Source organism: Callithrix jacchus, chromosome 17 (genome assembly GCF_049354715.1).
Source record: "Callithrix jacchus isolate 240 chromosome 17, calJac240_pri, whole genome shotgun sequence".
In the NCBI taxonomy this organism is placed as follows: domain Eukaryota; kingdom Metazoa; phylum Chordata; class Mammalia; order Primates; family Cebidae; genus Callithrix; species Callithrix jacchus.
Window position 1 is genome coordinate 19,395,561 of NC_133518.1, and position 20,237 is coordinate 19,415,797.

General features: G+C 36.8%; 1 protein-coding gene across 1 annotated transcript in view; it reads left to right on the forward strand.

Moving 5' to 3' along the window:
- The first annotated feature begins 2,069 nt into the window (after positions 1 to 2,069).
- Positions 2,070 to 20,237, forward strand: part of WDR49 (WD repeat domain 49) — a 165,698-nt gene continuing 147,530 nt past the window's right edge. Inside the window, exons 1-2 of the mRNA XM_035278281.3 lie at positions 2,070 to 2,170; positions 2,503 to 2,740. Coding sequence (XP_035134172.3) covers positions 2,576 to 2,740 — 165 coding nt within the window. The 5' untranslated portion in view covers positions 2,070 to 2,170; positions 2,503 to 2,575. The remainder of the gene's footprint in view (positions 2,171 to 2,502; positions 2,741 to 20,237) is intronic.

Sequence of the window (20,237 nt, forward strand, 5' to 3'; positions counted from 1 at the left end):
GAGGTTGGTATTGGCATTAAAGATGAACTAGATAGATAATTGCTCTGACTAGACCGTAAACCCATTATGGCAGGTACCAGGTCACAATTCAGGACTTGACATATATTATATACAGAGAGAGAGAGAGTCTAGCTCTGTCTCCCAGGCAGAAGTGCAATGGTGTGATCTCGGCTCACTGCAACCTCTGTCTCCCTGGTTCAAGCGATTCTCCTACCTCAGCCTCCCAAGTAGCTGGATTTACAAATGCCCACTATCATGCCTGGATAATTTTTATATTTTTAGTAGAGACAGGGTTTCTTCATGTTGACCAGGCTGGTCTTGGACTTCTGACATCAAGTGATCTGCCCATCTTGACTTCCCAAAGTGTGCCACTGTGCCCTGCCTATTAGGTTCTTCATAAATGGTTTTTTGAATTAATAAAAATAGATAGATGGATGAATTAATGAAAGCATGAATGAAATTTTATTTTTTTTTCTGTAATGGGTGCAGAAACTCCCACAGGATGCTCTTCTCTCTGTGCTGTACCATGCCTCTAGTGAACACCAGCTCAAAGAATGTTAGAGCTGGAAGAGACTCTGGAGAAGATGCAATGGCAACTTTTTAGTTTACAGAAATAAAGTGCAATGAGGACATCCATCTAAAGTGCAGTGAGATGGTTTGACAGTGTCCCCATCCAGATCTCACCTTGAATTGTAATAATCCCCACATGTCAAGAGTGTGGCCAGGTGAAGATAATGGACTCATGGGAGTGGTTTCCCCCTGTACTGTTCTCCTGGTAGTAAGTCTCATGAGATCTGATGGTTTTATAAATGGGAGTTCCCCTGCCCATGATCTCTTGCCTGCTGCCATGTAAAACATGACTTTGCTCCTCATTCACTTTCTGTTATGCTTTTCAGGCCTCCCCAGCCATATGAAAGTATGAGTCAATTAAACCTCTTTCCTTTATGAATTACCCAGTCTCAGGTATTCCTTTACTAGCAGTGTGAGAACAGACTAATACATTCAGTCTCTGAAGTTTGGGAGCATTCTATTCTCTTCCATGTGTTACTAATTGTGTGACCTTTGGCATTTTCTTTGTTTTTTTTTTTTTCTTTTTTGAGACAGGGTCTCATTCCATTGTCCAGGCTGGAGTGCAGTTGCACAGTCTTGGCTCACTACAACCTCTGCCCCCCAGGTTGAAGGGATCCTCCTACTTCAGCCTCCTGCGTAGCTGGGATCACAGGTGTGCGCCACCATGCTCAGCTGAATATTTTTGGATTTTTACTAGACATGGTATCTCAACCTGTTGCCCAGGCTAGTCTCGAACTCCCAAGCACAAGCCATCCACCCACCTCTGCCCCCACCCCAGAGTGCAGGGATTACAGATGTGAGCCACTGTGTTCGTTTCTTTGCTTCTTTATCAGTAAAATGGACATAATCATCATATCTGCCTTGTAGGGTTGTTGTAAGGCTTAAACAAGACAATGAACGTAAAGTTTTAGCATCTGGCACATGGTGAATACTCAAAAAAAGTTAATTTTTCTTCTTTTTCTCCTCCTTTTCATTATTATTAGCCAAACTGGTAATGACATTGCAAGCAATTTTATCATTAGATTTATCATATTGTGTTACACTGTGTTTTTAATCACATTTTCAACAAGTTGGAAGCTTTTTCGAACCATCTCTTTTATATACGTAGAAACTAAGATGGAAAGAATGTAAGAAATTGATTCCTATTATAGAAGAATAAAACCTTTTCTGTATGTAAAACATAAAATTCTAGAATTTCATGCTCTTTTCTTTGACTAATCATAATTGTTTTATAATTTATATCCTATGTAATGGTAAAAGTTATCCTTAAATGATACAAGATGTAGTTTAATTAAAAAATGAGAGGAAAGAACTGTCCTTTTATTAAAAAAAATAACATTTCAACACTTACATTATATATTCCAACTTTCAGTTCAGGCATTATTTGGAGACGGGGGAGTACAGGGAAAGTTTTAGTTGGCTTTGCGTTGGTTGCCAGGAAACATACAAAGGGATCAGAACAGAGGAAACAAACTCCACATTTCTGAGAAGGTGGCCTCAGAGTCAGGTACTTCACTGGTAGGGAAACTGCAGCTTTGTCATCTAACTCTTCCAGATAAGAAAGTGGAGTTGAAAACTACAACGTGTTAATGGAAGCAAAGTAAGCCAAAGAGATTTTTGGGAAGGTGCTTTTCTAATGCATTTAAAATGAAGAGTGGAAGTTGTTTTCTGTGTCCGTTACTATCAATGTGGGGAAGCTTTAACCTGGCTTGATTAAAAATGTGTAAACAGAGTCTAAGGAAGGGGTAAAAATGCCATTTTAAAACCACTCAACTGTAAATTTTGAAAATAAACTCTGGAATCAAATAAGCGAGGTGGTTCAGGGCTTTCATTTCCTGCCTCGGGTTGAACATTTTGCCTCCTAATTGTATGCCTTGGAAGGTTTGTACTTGGATTTTGGAATTCTATTGCTAAGTTGAGTTTCTTTTCAAGGCACCTATTGAAGGAAGAAAAAATCCAACCATATAGAAATAGTTGAAGGCTGCTGAGAAAAGGTGAAGCCATTATGAGTTGCCAGAAAGCTGCACTTGAGTTAAACACAGGGTCACAGCCTGGGCCAAAGAGCCCTGAGAGAACAGAGGGTGTAACTGAATGTGAAGATTATGGCACAGGCCTGCTTGAAAACCAACTCAGCGTGGGTGACCTTGTAAAAATACAGAAGGCCTTTGAGGTAAGTGTGAAGCTTATTGACCAGATAGTTTGAATTGTTCATGAAGGATCCTAGAATGAAGCAGAGATATTTTTCTTTCAGCATTTAAGAAGTATACTTAATGGTTATAGCAGAGAATTAAAAATAATTGGTTAGGCCTGGGTTTAACACAATGTGCTTGGTAACTTTGTCCCTCAGTTCTTTGGGCCATATAATATTCTTTAGTTTGAAATTGCTGCACTGAATTTTATTAATATCAAAAAATAATTATATATTCTTGGGAAAAAATTTTTTCTTAGAGATCAACATATTTTGGGGAAACAAAAAATTATGGTGGTGAGTGAGGAAAGTCAGGTCTCTAAGGTGACCTCCAGGAATAATTGTTCTTGCATTTAATATGGACATAGATTTCAGCAAATGCAAATATGCATACACAGTTTGCAAAAACTTCCCTGTCTCACTCGCTGCGTGACACAGCTCCTTTCCTAAGCTGATTTTGGCACTTTGTTGTCCCAAGATCTCTTTTGAAGGACACAAAATTCCAGAGGAATGATGCACTCCCACCCTTCTGTAAGTCCTGGAGCAATGCGAGTAAAAGCAATGTTAGAATTTTTCATTTTAACTCTATATAAAAAATCAACCATAGGAATTTAACTGTGAGTGAATGATTTTCTTCTTTTTCTCTTAATTAATTTGGAGTTCTGCAGCTATGCCTAATGAACAGTATACATCAGAGTGATTTTTAGTTTCGAATATGGATAAAAAGAAGTGCTCTTCCTTGATGTAGAATTCAGGTAGTTATGTGCTGTCAAGTTTTCTACTCTATTATGTTTGCTAAAATACGATCTAAGGTCTTCATAAAATAGTCCACGGATGCTTGGAATATCCATATTAATTTGAAATAGAAAATATTTTGGAATACCACCTGGAAATTAGTAAAACATAATTAAAGCTCACAATATATTGGCCTGTAATAGGCACACATTTCTATTTTTAGATAGTCACAAAAGAATATAACAAGCTGGATTCCACGTGTATTGACACATTAATGTCCCAATAATATCAATCATTTCTTTATGGTAGAACTCATCACATTTAGTAGTAAGACATGCTCTGTCCTATACTTTTCTCATTTTAACCTTCATATATTTGCTTTTCACTCAACCTCATTTGTCTGAAAGATTTCACTCCTGCTCATGCCCAGTGCCCCAAATAAATTTGGCATATTTTGATAGACATAGCAAACATTTTGACAGCTTGAGGACATTCAGTAAAACGTAACAGCAGATTATGACAGCTTTGACTATGCAGTGAACAGAAATGTGGCAGTTTTGTTCCATTGCTAAGAACACAAAGAATTTGAATGCTAGGGTCTATTAGGAGAATCTACATTATAAAGTTGATGTGTTCATGAAACTGTTACAGAAGGTTGGAGGTGGGTGTTCTTTCCAAATTACAGATTCGTCTTGAGTGAACCCAAGTGAAACTGGAAATTCAACCTCAAGTTTTAATTTAATTTTATTTTATCTTAAACATTTCAAAGGCCAGACCACTTATTTTGACATTACCAGTCAGAAAAGCAGGAACTAATGGACCAAAGGGGGAAAGAGAAGGTAATTCAGAACTTGTGTGAACATAGATGGTTTTTAAAAAAGAAATTGAGCTTTGCAGGTGTACTTTCAAAAAAAAAAATGAAGCCCATTCATTTTAGTAGATTCAACAGACAAAGAATGGAATAATCCCATGGCAAATGTGCAGCCAGTGCTAAAAGTTAGACCTTTGAGCCACATGATTTCCAAACATAGTATGGACACCTAGAGAAGAGTGATGCACTAGATGATTTTAATGGTATCCAGTCCATCTGTCATGAGTATTAGGCCCAGAAGCCACAGGATAGATTGCTATAAAAGGATAAAATGCCCTCAACAGCATTCCTGCAACTTTGAACTCTAAAGGCAGTGATTTGTGGTCCAGTCACTAAGGACATGCTCTTAGAAATGTCAAGATTCTGGCATCAGATTCCTTTATATCTTCAGGTTTCTTTTCTTACACAGAATGCTTGTTTAAGGCTGAAGAGTTGTTAGATATTAGGTGAAGTCCATCTTCTTAAATAGCAGTGGCAATTCTTATGTGAAAAAACAGGAAGTTGTGTCTTTGAATTATGCAGGAAATGTTTTACATGTATTTCCAAATGAAAATACCATATTAATCATAGCAGTCACATTTAGGAATAACGCAAGTAGTGCTTATGTTCGTTGCGCAGTGGTATAAATGGATCAGAATCATGCGGTATTTCATATCCAGGAGTCAGATTTCCTGAGTTTAAATTCCAGTTTCTCCACTTACAATGTGGCTGTGCAAATACTTGATCTCTCTGGGCCTCAGTTTTCTTTATTTCTATTATGAGGATAACAGGGTTTTCATGAGCATTAAAGGGGGCACGACCCACTAAGTGTGGAAAACACTTAAAGTGTTTGCCACAGAGAGTAAGTGCTCAGTGAACACTAGATATTACTCATTTAGTAAGTAGAAGTTAAACCACATGACCTCTGACAGTGTCTTGATTCTAAATCGTACATTTCTTAAAGGAAATTAAACTTCAAGTAACACTATGCATCTTCATTCCTATTAATTGAGGAAAGAAGTGGTAAGAGAGAGTAAAAAAGCATAATCATTCTATCTCCCATTTCATATATTCTTAGCAGGCAAAAATTCTAATTGATGTCTTGATTCTTTGGAACAAATAAGTTACCTGGGTAGAAGGAAAGAAAAGTAACTTGTGGATTTCATTTTCCTTTAAGTGATGGTGTCAAAAAAGCCATACATCAGCCCAAAGGAAGAGAAACTTGCATTATTCATAGAATCGTAAACTGGTTGTTACTCAAAGTTTCCTGTGGCACTTACAATACTTGGAGAAATGACATGGTCTCTGGATGCTCATATTATTTTGATGTCAACCATATTTTACATTTTCTTCGAAACTCCAAAAGCCAACTATTGTACGAGGAAGAGCAGCTGTGGTTTGCTGATACTATAGGAGTGGAGAGAAGTAAAAATTTTGGTCTAAGGAAAATGGAATTTTGGGAAAGCCATGGGGCCTGATATTTATTGAGACTCCTCCTGGGAGTCTGGCTATATAGGTGTCTGAGTATTTCTTATTTTACATTCTCCATTGCTGACCTTTGTGTGTCAGCAATGGTTTAACATTAGGCCTTGATGGTAGATTCATCGCTGTCTGCTTGGTTTGAGATCATAGTTTTCCCTGTGCTCCTGGGCTCTCCGGGTTAGGTCCTAACCTGCTTTTATCAACAACTGTGTCTACGTCTTCTCCTGAAACATCTGTTCTGGACTGATTGTAAGCCGAGAGCTGGGGGCTGGACCTACCCCATCTGCTCCATGCTGTCATTTGCCCAAGCCCTGCTAAATCTTTAGCTTTAACTAGAGCTAGAAGTGAAACCTTCTAAGCCACATGTAAAATGTGAGGCATTTATGTTTAAAGTAGGAAGGGTCTAATAGTGTAGTGTAAGAAAGGCATAGTAAGAATCCGAGGAAGAATGCCCCAGAGACTGTTCCGTGAGAATTCTTAAAACAAATCTGTCTTGGAGGTAGATGAAATCTAAACACAATGCACTTATTCAAACTGAATCTCAAAAGACCAGAGAAGTTCAGTAATCAATTCTGCAAGTTCCAGAATTGTGCTTAATGAGTAATACAATAATTACATTTACAGAATTTTGATATTCTTATCCTTGATCATCTTTATAAAATTCCCAGACCCTTGAACAGTATCTTGGGAATTTTAGAAATCATACCACTGGGTCTATGAACTGCTTGCTTGCTTCAAGACAGAGCTAAGGATGCCAATGTCCTGCCAGGCAAGCTAGGCTCCACAGGAATATAGAAAGTCAGATTGCCACCCCCGCCGCCCCCCACCCCGGCTGTTAAAATATTTTAAAAACTGTCAAGTTTCCTCCAAATTTATGGATGATGCATCCTTCTCTAGGCCTTTTCATTGCCCATTGAACCTTCATTACTAAGGTACCTAAATAAACAGGCCTTCCTATATGTGTCTCATACTCAAAACTATTCTTATCTCTTGCTTCTTTCCTTTGTACCCAGGCACCACCATCCCAAACACATAAATAAAACTATCCATGTTTGTTTCATTCCCTTTCCTCAAAACCTTTAGATGGTCTTGTCTCTGATAAAATGAGATGGTCCCTAAAGAGAATTTAAAATTTTTTCTTAGATAAAACTGATAAGGTATACATAAGTTGGCATAATAAGTTGGATATTATGCTATCCAGCAATGTTGCAAATTGGAAAATCTTTTTTTATAGTGTATGCAAACTGTGTAAAATATATCTGCAACATGACAGATGTGTTATTTCCTGTTCACATAACGTAAAATGCAGGTATTTCTAATTGGCGAGCAGATCTAAGCAGGGTCTCAGGTCTCAGGCTGTCTCCACCTCCTGCCTTCTACACAGGCCAATCAGCTGGTAGCAGTGGGGAACACTGGGGAATGTTTTTGTGGACCAGTTCACATCCCATTGGCTAGCACTCAGTCATATGGCTACATGTAACTGCAAGTTACTTCAAGGCATATGGCAAGCAGGAATAGCTGTGTGACCATAACAATCTCACCCATGATCCTCTTAGAATTTAGTGGTAAGAAAACTTCCTTCTCTCCTAATGAACCAGCATGCTTCAGTTTGTAAATTATGGAGACCCTTGTGTTTGACTGTGTTTTGTGTTCTGTCTTAGCTGCCAGGAAGTTCAAAGCTAAATTTAGTGTTCAATTGTTATAACTATGCTTAACTTGAGTTATCTGGGACAATTGTCTGCTATTTTTATTATATGACTCTTGTTCTTGTATCTTTGTTTTAATAGTCAGTCCTATTGCCTATGTATCTTCTGTTGTAACTGAACTAAAATTCTTTCAGGAAATCAGTGGAGGTAAAAATGGCGAATAAAAATTTAATATCTTTCAAGTATAGTAAGATTTTATAAAGCACTTAGGTTGACATCATGTTATTTGATCCTTTACCAGACTGAAATGTAGGCACAGCATAAATTTTTATTTCCTGTTTACAAATAATGAGATGAAGGACTGAAAATATTCAGTTGACTCCTCCATGGGCAGAACCAGGACTCAGAGGCAGATTGTCAACTTTGCAGTCCATGCATGGCATGACTTTCACTAGCCACAAGGTAACCTTCCTTTGGGATGTTGCTCAAAGGAACCTGAATCCAACAGGCTAAAGATTTTCTTAACAAAATGCATGTTAAATTAATAGCACGCAGGCTCTGTGCTCTGCTAACTTGGAGCTAATGCATAATCAGCAAATAATCAGCAACTGCTACAATGAAATCAATGTAGAGAAAGAGTGGAAGAATGAAAAGAAAATAATAACCAACTGTTTTTTTTTCAAGTATTTTATTCTTTCTAAAGGCATCTCAATGGAGACTTGTGAGAAAGTAAACAGGTGAAGCTTAATCTCTAACTCCATTATATAGTAAAAAGTGCATTCTGCGGCCTCAGTCAGTTCGTCATTTGCTGAACCAAGACAGCAGGTCATAGCATTTCTCATCCCATCGCCCTTAGTGGAATCAAAATACCTATTTTTGATGGCAGCAGGAAACATTAAGGTGATAGCATGAAGACAAATCCAATACCACTGCCGCTGGCACAGTTAGAAATGGCAGAGAAATTCTGTGGTGGTTTTATCTAATTTGTTTAAATTCATGAATGATGATAGCAAATGGCATCATCACCAAAACTCAAGGAAGGTGTATGTCAATACAAATGAAAATTTGCCTTCCCAATACTGCTGCCTTTGTGCTGAATTTTGTGACAAGTTCTAACAGTTTCCTGCCTTTTCTTCTTTCTTTCTTTTTTTTTTTTTAAAGATGGGGTTTCACCATGATGGCCAGGCTGGTCTTGAACTCCTGACCTCAGGTGATCCACACACCTTGGCCTCCCAAAGTGCTTGGATTACAGGTGTGAGCCACTGCGCCCTGCTTTTCAAATCTCTCTGTGTACTTTTATAACAGGCACGTATAAAAATTAATCTGGATCAGAGTGGGTGAAGAGTGCTTTTAGTAAACAAGTGTTTGAACCTTGAGCTTTGGCCAAAACTGGAGAAGTGAAGACAACCAAGAAAAGCTTGTTACAAAAGAGGGAGGGAGAAAAAAAGCAAAGATGTCTATGGCTGTTCACGTGTAGTGCATCAGCTTAGCCAGACCTGTGGGCTAAGGGCACTGCTACTTTTAACATTTTTCTGAATTAAACAAGAAAAATGAATGGAAGAATGAAAGCGCCATTATTTGTGGCATTTTGACTGCATTTTGGTCACATTTTGCCAAATATAAAATATTAATGATGACACAAGACATCCCCAGCTCTACTGCTAGAAATAGGAAGCCTCCAAACTGTCCCCTACTGATTGCTGACCTTTTCCCAAGGCTCTGCTTCATACTTGTCCAGGAACAAGTCCCTTGGGGTCTTTTCTCCCTTCATCATGTCTCACCAACATTCTATGGATATGCCTGTCATGAAATCCTGATTCTCTAGGCACCGACATCTCTGCCAATGCATTACCAGAAACATCATTTTCCTCGACTGCTTCACTTCCCATGTGTGCTTATATACACCTTTCTCTAATCTTCTCAATACATTCAAAGCCAAATTATCACACTAGTTTTGCTATAGACCTGTACTGTTCAATATGTGCTACATTTGGTTATTTAAATAAGAATTTAATAAAATAAAATTCAGTTCCTAACATGCAGCAGCCATTTCAAGGACTCTGTAGCCACATGTGGCTGGTAGCTACTATACTGAACTGCAAATAATATAGAACATTTTTATCATTGCAGAAAGTTCCATTGGACAATGCTGCATCCAATCCTTTCTCATGATTTCGTACTAACTTGTTCTGCTTTGTCACTTCTGAACATATATTTGTGGCGAAGGAGCTGCTGTCAGCTCCTCAATCCCCCTGTAAACACCATCAGACTGCCTGTGTCTTAGAACCCAGAGGCCAAACTGATTCTTGGCCCCAGAAATAGAAGAAAATATTTCTCTTCACTGTAGTCTATTTTTCCATGTTCCTTTGCTAGGACTGTAAAGAATGAGAAGGTCTATTCCTTTCAGAGGAATCCTTCCTTCTTCCTTGTGGTCCAACTTCCCTCCTCTCAACTCCCAACACACACACAGGTCTTTAGTCTGGATTTGTGGTTCCAACAAGTCCATCACAAAATTATCTGACCTGGACCATTACCCAAAGTGTTTCAGTCACACTGGTGGTATTTTACTCACTCCTGTTTTAGGGCCTACCAGGTGCTTGTGCCTCAGTTTGGAATATTTCTCTCCCAGCCCCAATAATTTCCTGGCTAACTCCTACTGACATGCGTGTAAATACCACTGCCTTAGGAAAGTCTTCTCGTACGTACCATGCAGGCAGGATTAGCGCCCTACCCTGACCCTGTTTTCTCTTCTCATAGCTTCCTATATGTTCCTTCGGCTGCTTTCATCACAGATGCTGTGGTTAAGTGCAATGCCATTTTGTTTAAAGTCAAATAGAAGTGCCAGGCAGGCTATGAGAGACAATTCAGTATGAGAGAATCTCAACATAGATTCTGGAGGAGAGAGGTCATGAGATGAGATACCTGGAGGAGAGAACAGACTGTTTAAGACTAGACCTTACAAAATTCTTCAAGGACATGGAGAAACAACTGGAGTTGGTATGAGAAATAAAGCAGCAGAGTTATTTTCTGGAAGTAGAAGGAGAAGAACAAACAAACGAAAAAGGAGGGTATAGCCCGCCATATAAAGTTTTATTTATTTTTATGATTCCTATTTACAATCCTTGTATTATTAAAATAAATTAGGCTGGACATGGTGGCCCATGCCTGTAATCCCAGCACTTTGGGAGGCCAAAGCGGGCAGATCACCTGGGGTCAGGAGTTCAGGACCAGCTTGGCCAATACGATGAAACATTGTCTCTACAAAAATACACAAATTCGCCAGGCATGATGGCAGGTGTCTGTAATCCCAGCTACTTGGGAAGCTGAGGCGGGAGAATTGCTTGCACCTGGGAGGCAAAGGTTGCAGTGAGCCAAGAATGCGCCACTACACTCCAGCTTGGGTGACTAAGCGAAACTCCATCTCAAAAATAAAAGTAAATAAATAAATACAAGTAATACATTATTCTCATGGTAAAAAGTCCAAGCTAAACATGAAATTTCCTCCTTAGCATGGCCCACTCTCAGTCATTATACTCCCCTGGTTAACTACTCTTAATATTTTCTGGTGTATTTTTAAATCATTTTATCTATATCTGCATATCCATCTATGTATATTTATATATTTACATACATTGTCATATTTTATGTATTCAAGGAAGAGCGCTACACACACAGCTGGTAATCATGTGAAAAGGTGCCCAAAGTCGATAAGAATTTGATTTGATACTGTAATCAAGAAAGACATTCTTTTTAGAATCATTAGATTGGCAAAGATTAAAAAGATCAATAACATTTTCTGATGGCAAAGAACCAGGGGAATATGCACTCTTACTAAGATTGTAAATTGGCAAAGCTTTTCTGGAAGGCAATTTGCCAGTATATATCAAATATAAAATGTACCACATGTGTACTTTTTAATCAGCAATTCTAGTCCTACAAGCTACCCTAAATACATTCTGAAGTACAGAAAAAATACATGCAAAGGGATGATGGTAATATTTATTAATTGGTGTATTTACAACCCAAATATTCATCAACTGGATGAATGGATAAAGTATGGTATACTCCTACTACTCATCAGCTATTAAAAAGAATAAGAAAGATTTGCTGTTCGGTGAAAATAAGACAATCACTAAATAGTGCATAGTCATATCCTAAAATAAAAATCGAATATATTTGTGTGGTATAGAAGTTATAGAAAAAGAAATCTGTGATTATGGGGTAAGTTATAGCAAATGGGTTTGGTTTGTAGGCCCCTTATATATACCATAATTCAATGCAAACATAAATGTTCTTAAAATGCTGGTATATCTTCATAACCTAAAGACTCTGTGGTACTATTTCTAAATGTATGTTTAGCTGAAATTAAGAGTGCTGAATTTAAAAACAGGGCCTTTTATAGATATTATGTCCTTCTACTCAGAGTATTAACTTTCTTCCATTGAATTTTAGCATTAAGAGAGAGAACATAGAGAGCTATTCCACTGTTTTTGTTTTACAGGTGATGAACAGAAATGCAAAAAAAGTGAAGTAGGGGGGATTTGTCCTTGTCTATTGAGTGATTTGCAGAGCCAGAAGGTTGTCCAACATGGTCTGGTAGCCAGTTTCTGTGTTTGTTTCTCTCTGAGTGAACAATTTAACTCTATTTTCAACTTATTTAAAATTTCCCTAAGTTATTTTATACATCATTATTCTATAATCTTGGCCATCATTCACTATTATGACCCCCTCCCCAAACTGGCTATTATGATTAAAACAGACGAATATCTCTTCCTCAATATAGAAGAGAATATTTACAATATAGTCATCACTTACTCATTCTTGCAACAAATATTTATTGAATGTCTACCCTGTAGCAGTTAAAAGCTGCTTAGACCCAGGCCTTTCTTCATGGAGGGGTATATTTTAAGTAAACTTCCCTAGTAACAAAGGCATTCTTCTAGATAACCATAATGCCATTTTTATGCTCAAGAAATTCAACTTTATACATTACCTAATGAAAGGTCGATATTAAAATGTCCCCTTTTGTCCCAAATGTCTTTTATATAGTTCCGTTTAAAATCACAGATCGAATCCAGAATTAGACATTTGCTTTAGTTGACACATCTATTTCATTTCTTCATTTCCTTTAATCTTGAGGAGTTCCCCCACTTCTTCTTGTCTTTTGTGACATGAACACTTTTGAAGAATCCATGCCAGTTGTTTAGAACATCCCATAATCTGGATTTTCTTATTGATTCTTTACTGTTACATTCACCTTCACTATTTTTGGAAGGAAAACTGCATAGTCATCTCCACCTCTTGGATGTCATGGAGAGTGACATTATGTCAATTTATCCCATTATTGGTGATGCTATAATTTGGATCCCTTGATTGAAGTGGATTCACCAGAGTTATCCATTGTAAAAGCACCTGTGGGCTGATACTTTTTTTTTTTTTTTTTGCGTTTTTGGTTTGTGTTTGTTTGTACTTATTTATAATATGGTTATCTCCTCAAATATTTAACTTTGCTTCAAGGATAATTGGATTTTAATACTGAGGGAAACACTATTTTCATGAAGTCACAATAGAAATTTATTCTTGATTTCATTACAGTAGAAACCAATATTAGCTTAGCATTTACAATTAAACAAACTTTTTTAAAGAATTATTATCAAAGATAGCAGCTATATTTGCTTTTGTTTTTTGTTTTTGAAAAAGAAAAAAAAAGGAGAGAAGGAGAGGAAGAAAGAGGAAGAAAAAGAGGGAGAGAGAACAGGAATGTAGCTTTTTTCTAAAAATAGGTATTAATAATGGCCGATCAATATTTTGTGTATTTAAGGTGGAGAATGTATATTTTGTGTATTTAAATTGGAGAGCTCTATAAATATTTATTGAGTTTACTTGTTCTGGATCTGAGTTCAAGTCCTGGATATCCTTATTAATTTTCTGTCTCATTGAGTCTAAATCTCTTTATGAGTCTTATGCATCTGGGTGTTAGGATCGTTAGCTCTTATTGTTGCATTGATCCTTTTACTATTATATCTTTGTTGCTTTGAAATCCATTTTATCAGATGTGAGAATTGCAACTCCTGCTTTTTATTTAATTAATTTTGCTCTTCATTTGGTTGGTAAATCTTTCTCCATCCCTTTAAGTTTTTGTGTATCTTTGGATGTGAAATGGGTCTGGATGTAGCATACCATTAGGTTTTGGCTGTATCTTTTGATTGGGGGATTTAGTCAACTTAAATTTAGGGTTACTGCCATTTGATGTTAACTGGCTATTTTATCCATTCATTGATGTAAATTCTTCTTTATGTTGATGCTCTTTACTTTTTGGTATATTTTTAGAAAGGCTAATACTGGTTTTGCCTATGTATAATGCTTCTCTCAGAAGCTCTTTTAAAGCCAGCCTGGTGGTAATAAAATCTCTGAGTACTTGCTTGTTCATAAAAGATTTTATTTTTTCTTCAATTGTGAAGCTTAGTTTGGCTGAATATGAAATTCTGGGCTGAAAGTTCTGTTCTTTAAGGATGTTGAATATCGGCCCCCACTCTCTTCTGGCTTGTAGGGTTTCTGCTGAGAGATCTGCTGTGAGTCGGATAGGCTTCCCTTTGTGGGTAACCTGACTTTTCTCTCTGGCTGCCCTTAGTATTTTCTCCTTCATTTCAACCCTGGTGAATCTAACGATTATGTGCCTTGGGGTTGCTCTTCTTGAGGAATATCTTTGTGGTTTTCTCTGTATTACCTTGGTTGAATATTGTCCTGCTTTGCTAGATTTGGAAATTTTTCCTGAATAATATCCTGAAGGGTATTTTCCAGCTTGGATTCATTCTCTTCATCATATTCAGGTACACCTATCAAATGTAAATTAGGTCTTTTCACATAGTCTCATATTTCTTGGAGACTTTGCTCATTCCTTTTTATCCTTTTTTCTCTATTCTTGTCTTCTCATTTTATTTCATTAAGTAGGTCTTCAACCTCTGATATCCTTTCTTCTGCTTGATCAATTCAGCTATTCAAACTTGTGCATATTTCGCTGTTTTTGTGTTGTGTTTTTCAACTCCGTTAGTTCATTTATATTCCTCTCTATATTGTCTATTCTTGTTAGCATTTTGTCATACCTTTTTTCAAAGTTCTTAGTTTCTTTACATTGGGTTAGAACAAGTTCTTTTAACTCCCAGAAGTTTCTTATCACCCACCTTCTGAAGCCTACTTCTGTTCATGGCACACAGTCCTTTTCCATCAGGGCTTATTCCGTTGCTGATGAGGAACTGTAATCCCCTGTAGAGGGAGAGGGGATCTATTTTGGGTATTCTCAGCCTTTTTAGGCTGGTTTCTTCCCTTTGTTATAAATTTTTCCATGTGTCGTCTTTACGATTACCGCCTTTCTAGTTGGGTTTCTGAGTGGACACCCAGTTTATTGATTCCCAGCACTGGAATCCGAGCAACCCATTGCGCTGGCCAAAACAGCAGCCATAAGACTGATGGTGCTCTTCTGCTTGGGAATCTCCTCCCGTTTACTCTGTGTGAAGAGCTGCCACACCGAGGCACTGGCAAAACCACTGCACTGGCCACAAGAGTTGCACTGGCGACCTGTGGGGCCCCTCCACTGGGAATCTTCTGGTCCATGAGTGATGAAAATTCGTCTGAAAGTGTGGCATTCTCTTGTTCTCTGCGCTTTCACTGGGAGCTACAATCCTGAGCTGTTAGTGATCAGCCATCTTGGATCTCTCTCCGGGCTGATACTTTTATACTATATTGTGAATATTCTTCAACACAATTTCACCCATGGTTTGACTATTGACTGATTATCTTTGCTGGAAACAGTGACTAAACTGGTTAAAAAATGGTGATTTTTAAATGCTACTGATTCTTATTAAGAAAGAGTCTTCTGCCTCTCCCACTTTCTCCCTCTCATTCTCTTTCTGCCTTGAGTCTGACTACAGTTTTATGGATTTGTTTGTTCTATTCAATGTGCTGTTTTCTATTATGATCATAATTTTGGATACTCAAAAAGCCCCAAATTTGGCCAGTGTGAGCCCCCTTCAAGCCAGCTCTTATATCCTTTTAACATATTTTCATCTATCTCTTATTCCTGCTTTGCTTTCTGGCACAAGATGATGTTACTGCCCAAGACCTGGAACCAGCCATATCTCCAGGGCTTCCCAGTTCCATTCATTGGAGAATGGTAGTAGTGTGTTTAAGTAGTTTGTATAACAGATGTATTCTACTCTTTTGTTTAAATGTAGCTTGGTTCACTCAACCTCTGTCCTATTCATGGATCTGGGTAGTAGTGTGTTCATTGCTATTAGGGGTGTCATTGCTTCCAGGCCCTTTCAGCTGACATAGCTAGAACATACCCATATCTATTTATATCGATATTTATATATTTTTGATCTATACATATTTATAACTAATGAATTTATACTAATATCTCTAATTCAATTCAAACACCACAGGGTTCTTCTCCAGCTCTGTCACTCCTTACTTGGATTTGTCTTTCCATGCTTTCAGATTTTGAACCTCTGTTCTAGCAGCATTAATATATTTATTTATATGCTTTATTCTGTAATGTATATGAAATTGTTTCAGAACTATGATATCAACACCACTCTAAAAATGAAAGTGAAATTCAAGACTTATGTGCAATTTTTTGCATTATATTGCACTAAGGGTATATGGTTGAGAACTGGGCTTAAAAATGATGCTAAAATTAATTTCTCTTACTGTGTGGTTGTATGAACTTGTTACATGGTTAGGTTAGTATATATACATATTAAATTTTAGAATTTAAAAATCTTTGTCTTTATTTTATTTTGTTGACAATGTGGAACATTTTTATAGCTCTCAAGTCAAAACTGTATAAAAATTCATACTGAGAAAAATTTTACTATCTTCTCTATCCTTTTCTCCCCATCCTCTTATTCTGCATTGGTAACAATTTTTATTCACTTCTGAAATATTTTTTCCTGTGGTTCTGTTTTTTAAACACATATTACATGTATGTTTGTGTTTATTTTTATTTCTTTCTCACATAAAACATAGCATACATTTATTCTCTGTTGCATTTTAATTGTATTTGATTTATAATATATCTCTATATAAGTCAATTGGGAGTATTTTCATTTGTTTAACAGATGTATTATACTCTTTTGTTTAAATGTAGCTTGGTTCATTTAACTTCTCTCATATTCGTAGACCTGTAGGTTATATTTTCTCCCAGTTTTTGATTCTGAAAATATTTAAATCTAAAGAAAAGAGGAAAGAAAGATTATTTTTGAAGGAAAGTGAATTGTTATTTAGACATGTTTATTTAAATTATAGGACTTCCAAGTCAATACATCCAGAATGGAAATAGGAAAGAAACGTTTAGTGTTCAAAAGAGGTCTAGATAAAGATATTTATTTGGACCCTCAGCAATTACACCATGTTTGAAGCCTACGAAATCGGGTCATATAAATCAGCTAGAGTATATGAGATGGGAAGAGAAGAGGTCATAAGGCCAAAAGCTAAGATATACCAATATTTAAGGCATACACAGAAAAGGTTGTAGTTACAAGAGACACTGAGAAGGAGTGATCAGAAGTATTGCCAAGAAACAGTAATAATGTAAACCAGGGAAAGTAGATGTTCTTAGAAGTAGGGAAGAGTCAACAGAGGTAAATTCTGCAGAAATAGATACTAAAAACATATAACTTATGGGTGTGAGCCATCCAAACTTGGAGATACGGAATCATTGGCTCAAATCCTCATGCCATAATCCTGGAAATCCAGAGCCCTTTCCAAATTTTGGCAAATTTAAAATCATCTCTGCTGGCCCTCCATTACAGCTGATGTCTTTGTTCTCTGTCAGATTACTCATGCCCGAGACTCATCTCCTTATGTTGAGGAAAATTCCTTATTTTCATTCAGAAAGAAGTTACAAGTTGAGTAGATGCAACTGAGGGTTTTGGGAAGTAGGTATGTGGGTTGGAGTGGAAAATATGTCAGAAACACGCAGATACTTCCATTATTAAAATAATTTTAGCCATATTGCCTGTGGGGTTTTCTCAAGGCCCCTTTATTACCATGCAACCCTCTGCCATCTTGCAGTCTCCCATCCTCTTCACCTCCCAATTCAGCCACCATTTTCTTCTCTCTCACTCTGTCTAATCAAATTAAAAAACAATAAAAAAAATGCCAAATTATTTTCCTTTTTTTTTTCTTTTACAGCTGCTTGATTCCTTTTCTTTCTTGATTGGTGTCTTGCAAACACCTCAGGTTTCATTTTCCAACTAAATGGGAATCTCGAGGTATTTTTATAAACAAAGACATTTTGGCACCAAACATTAACTTGCTACATCTTCACTCTTATTAGGTGAGAACCAGAAAAAAATGTATTGAAATGTTTAGCCACAGGATTTTTGGTCTTCTTGTTAAGAGCTGCTTCAGTAGAGCTGCTGGATTGCACTAGGTTGCGTAAGCGGGAGGTGAAAAATTGAGACAATGTGAGGACATGGTTATTTCAATTTGGCTGTGAAAGGAGAAGGATGAGACAGTAGCAAAAAGCAGATGCAATGTTAGGGGAAGATGGTTAATAATTCAAATGACTTGATCATGTTTAAATGCTGATAAAGAGGAGTCCATAGAACAAGAGAATAACAAGAGAAGAGATTATCGAGGTAGTGTGAGAAGGATGTGTGCAGAACACAGAAGTTCTGCTCTCACAGGGGAGAAAAGGAGATGGTTACAGATACAGGTCATTTTATATGTGGGGTGCAAAACATTTCTATCTGATTGATTTCTCCATTTCTTTCTCCTTTTCATTCTTTTTCTTCTGCTCCTTTTCTTTGTGAGTTAGGATTCAAATTTATTAGGAAGGGAAGGAAAACAATAAAGTAGGAGTTTATAAAAACTAGAGAACAAGAGTTTAGCAGTAAAATATGGAAGGGACATTTCAGGTTGGATGTCATGTATTTATTTGTGGTGACATCATTCTGCTGCCCATGTCCATCAGTGTTCAGCAGCCTGGATATAGACACAGATAGGATGCCTTTCCGGTGCTGTGTTTTGCTAGATATCTGGGATGAAAGGATGGAAGAACAAAGGAACGAAGATAATGACCAGAGATAGGTTGAAGTTGGATCTTTTGTTTGAGAAGGAGTGAGAGCAAGAAAGAGCTGATAATCTGTTGAAAAGCTTCCACTTAGAACCTGGATTAGAATCTTTATAACTTTTCATGCTTACCTTGTTGATTCAAAGTTTTTATGTGAAATTTAAGTATATTATTATAAAGCTTTAGGCTTCCAAATAGATGGCTTTTATCAAAACAGTGTGAGATGATTTGGGAGTATACATTCCAAACTCACATTTTTCTGGTTTGTTGATGATTGTGTTATCCTAAAGAAAATCAGATTTTGTTGAAGCCAATATATTTGAAGTGTGGTGAAAGTAGTTAAGAATTGGAAATTCTTGGCTCGAGGTCTGTTTCTGCCAATAGTGAACTATGTGACCTCAGAGAAGACTTTCCTTAATAAATCTGAACATCAGTTTCTTCCTTTTAAATGAAGGGGTTAGTGTAGATTCTCTAAACTTTCTTCCAGCTCTAACATGGTATTAATCTATGATTCTATGGATGCATAAACTTCTTTACCATAATCATGGTCTCCAAAGGAACAGAAAACATTTTAAAGTACATCTTTAGACTGCTACAGTGAGATTTTCAGATGAAAATCAATGAAGCTCAGTTCTTTCCTGGCTGCACCATTTCACTGCTCAGGCTTATGCTTCCAAGTTTCTAGCTCAGGCACAAAAGATAATAATAAACATCACCTTAGATCTATAGCGGGTCATTGAATTTCACAGACTTAGAGACAATTAATAAGAACAATTCTATTTCTCAGGGACGATGATCATTTTTATTTGAAAGAGAAAGATTTATTTATTCCCCCTCCCTGCTTCAGCTTAAATTCACTTCTAATTCACCAACTGGATAGGAAATCTAAATGTTGAATTCTTGGTTTGTGAGAGCTTGGTTCCAAATCTTAAATTCAGTCAAAGTCTGTGTCTCTGTTAGTTACAAAACTTTAACTTTATTCAAATTGATGAGCTCTTGAATAATTGACATTATAGCATAAATGAAAATTAAATTCAACTAAAATCTATTGAAGCAAGAGAAAAAGAGTGCTATGAACCTTGACTAGCAGACTGATTTCCCTGTTCTGTTGTTCACTTTCTCATAAATGTTCATTAGTAGGTAAAAATTGCAGGGGATGATATGAACTGATGCGTCTGTTTTGCAATAACATATCTAATCTTCTGCTCCAGGAGACACTCAGAGTTTGACAGCAAATCCTAATGCATATTCATAACCAATACGCTTTGTAACCAAGGGAAATTGAGGCAAGTAGAACAGAATGAAGCATGAGAAATCAGCATGTTAATTTCAAATTTAATTATATTTATAGGGGGAAAAGCCTGCATTTTGATAGTGTATACTCATTCAGCTGTCAGGGAACATTAACAAAAATTCATTCCAAATTCCTAACCAAAGAAATATTAATTTTGGTAAAGTGATTGATAAAACTAGGAGGTTATGAAGAAAATAAAAAATTGAGACCCTATTATAAACTAATTTTCATGTAAAGAAAAAAAGCAGTGCAGGATTCTAATGATCTGAAATAAAAGTAGACAACTTCAAAATTATGGACAGGTATCTAGCCCATACAAGCTATCTTGTAATGGAATATTTCAGCATGCTTAAAGGCTACATTTCATTTAAAATTAGGAAAAACAATGGTGAATG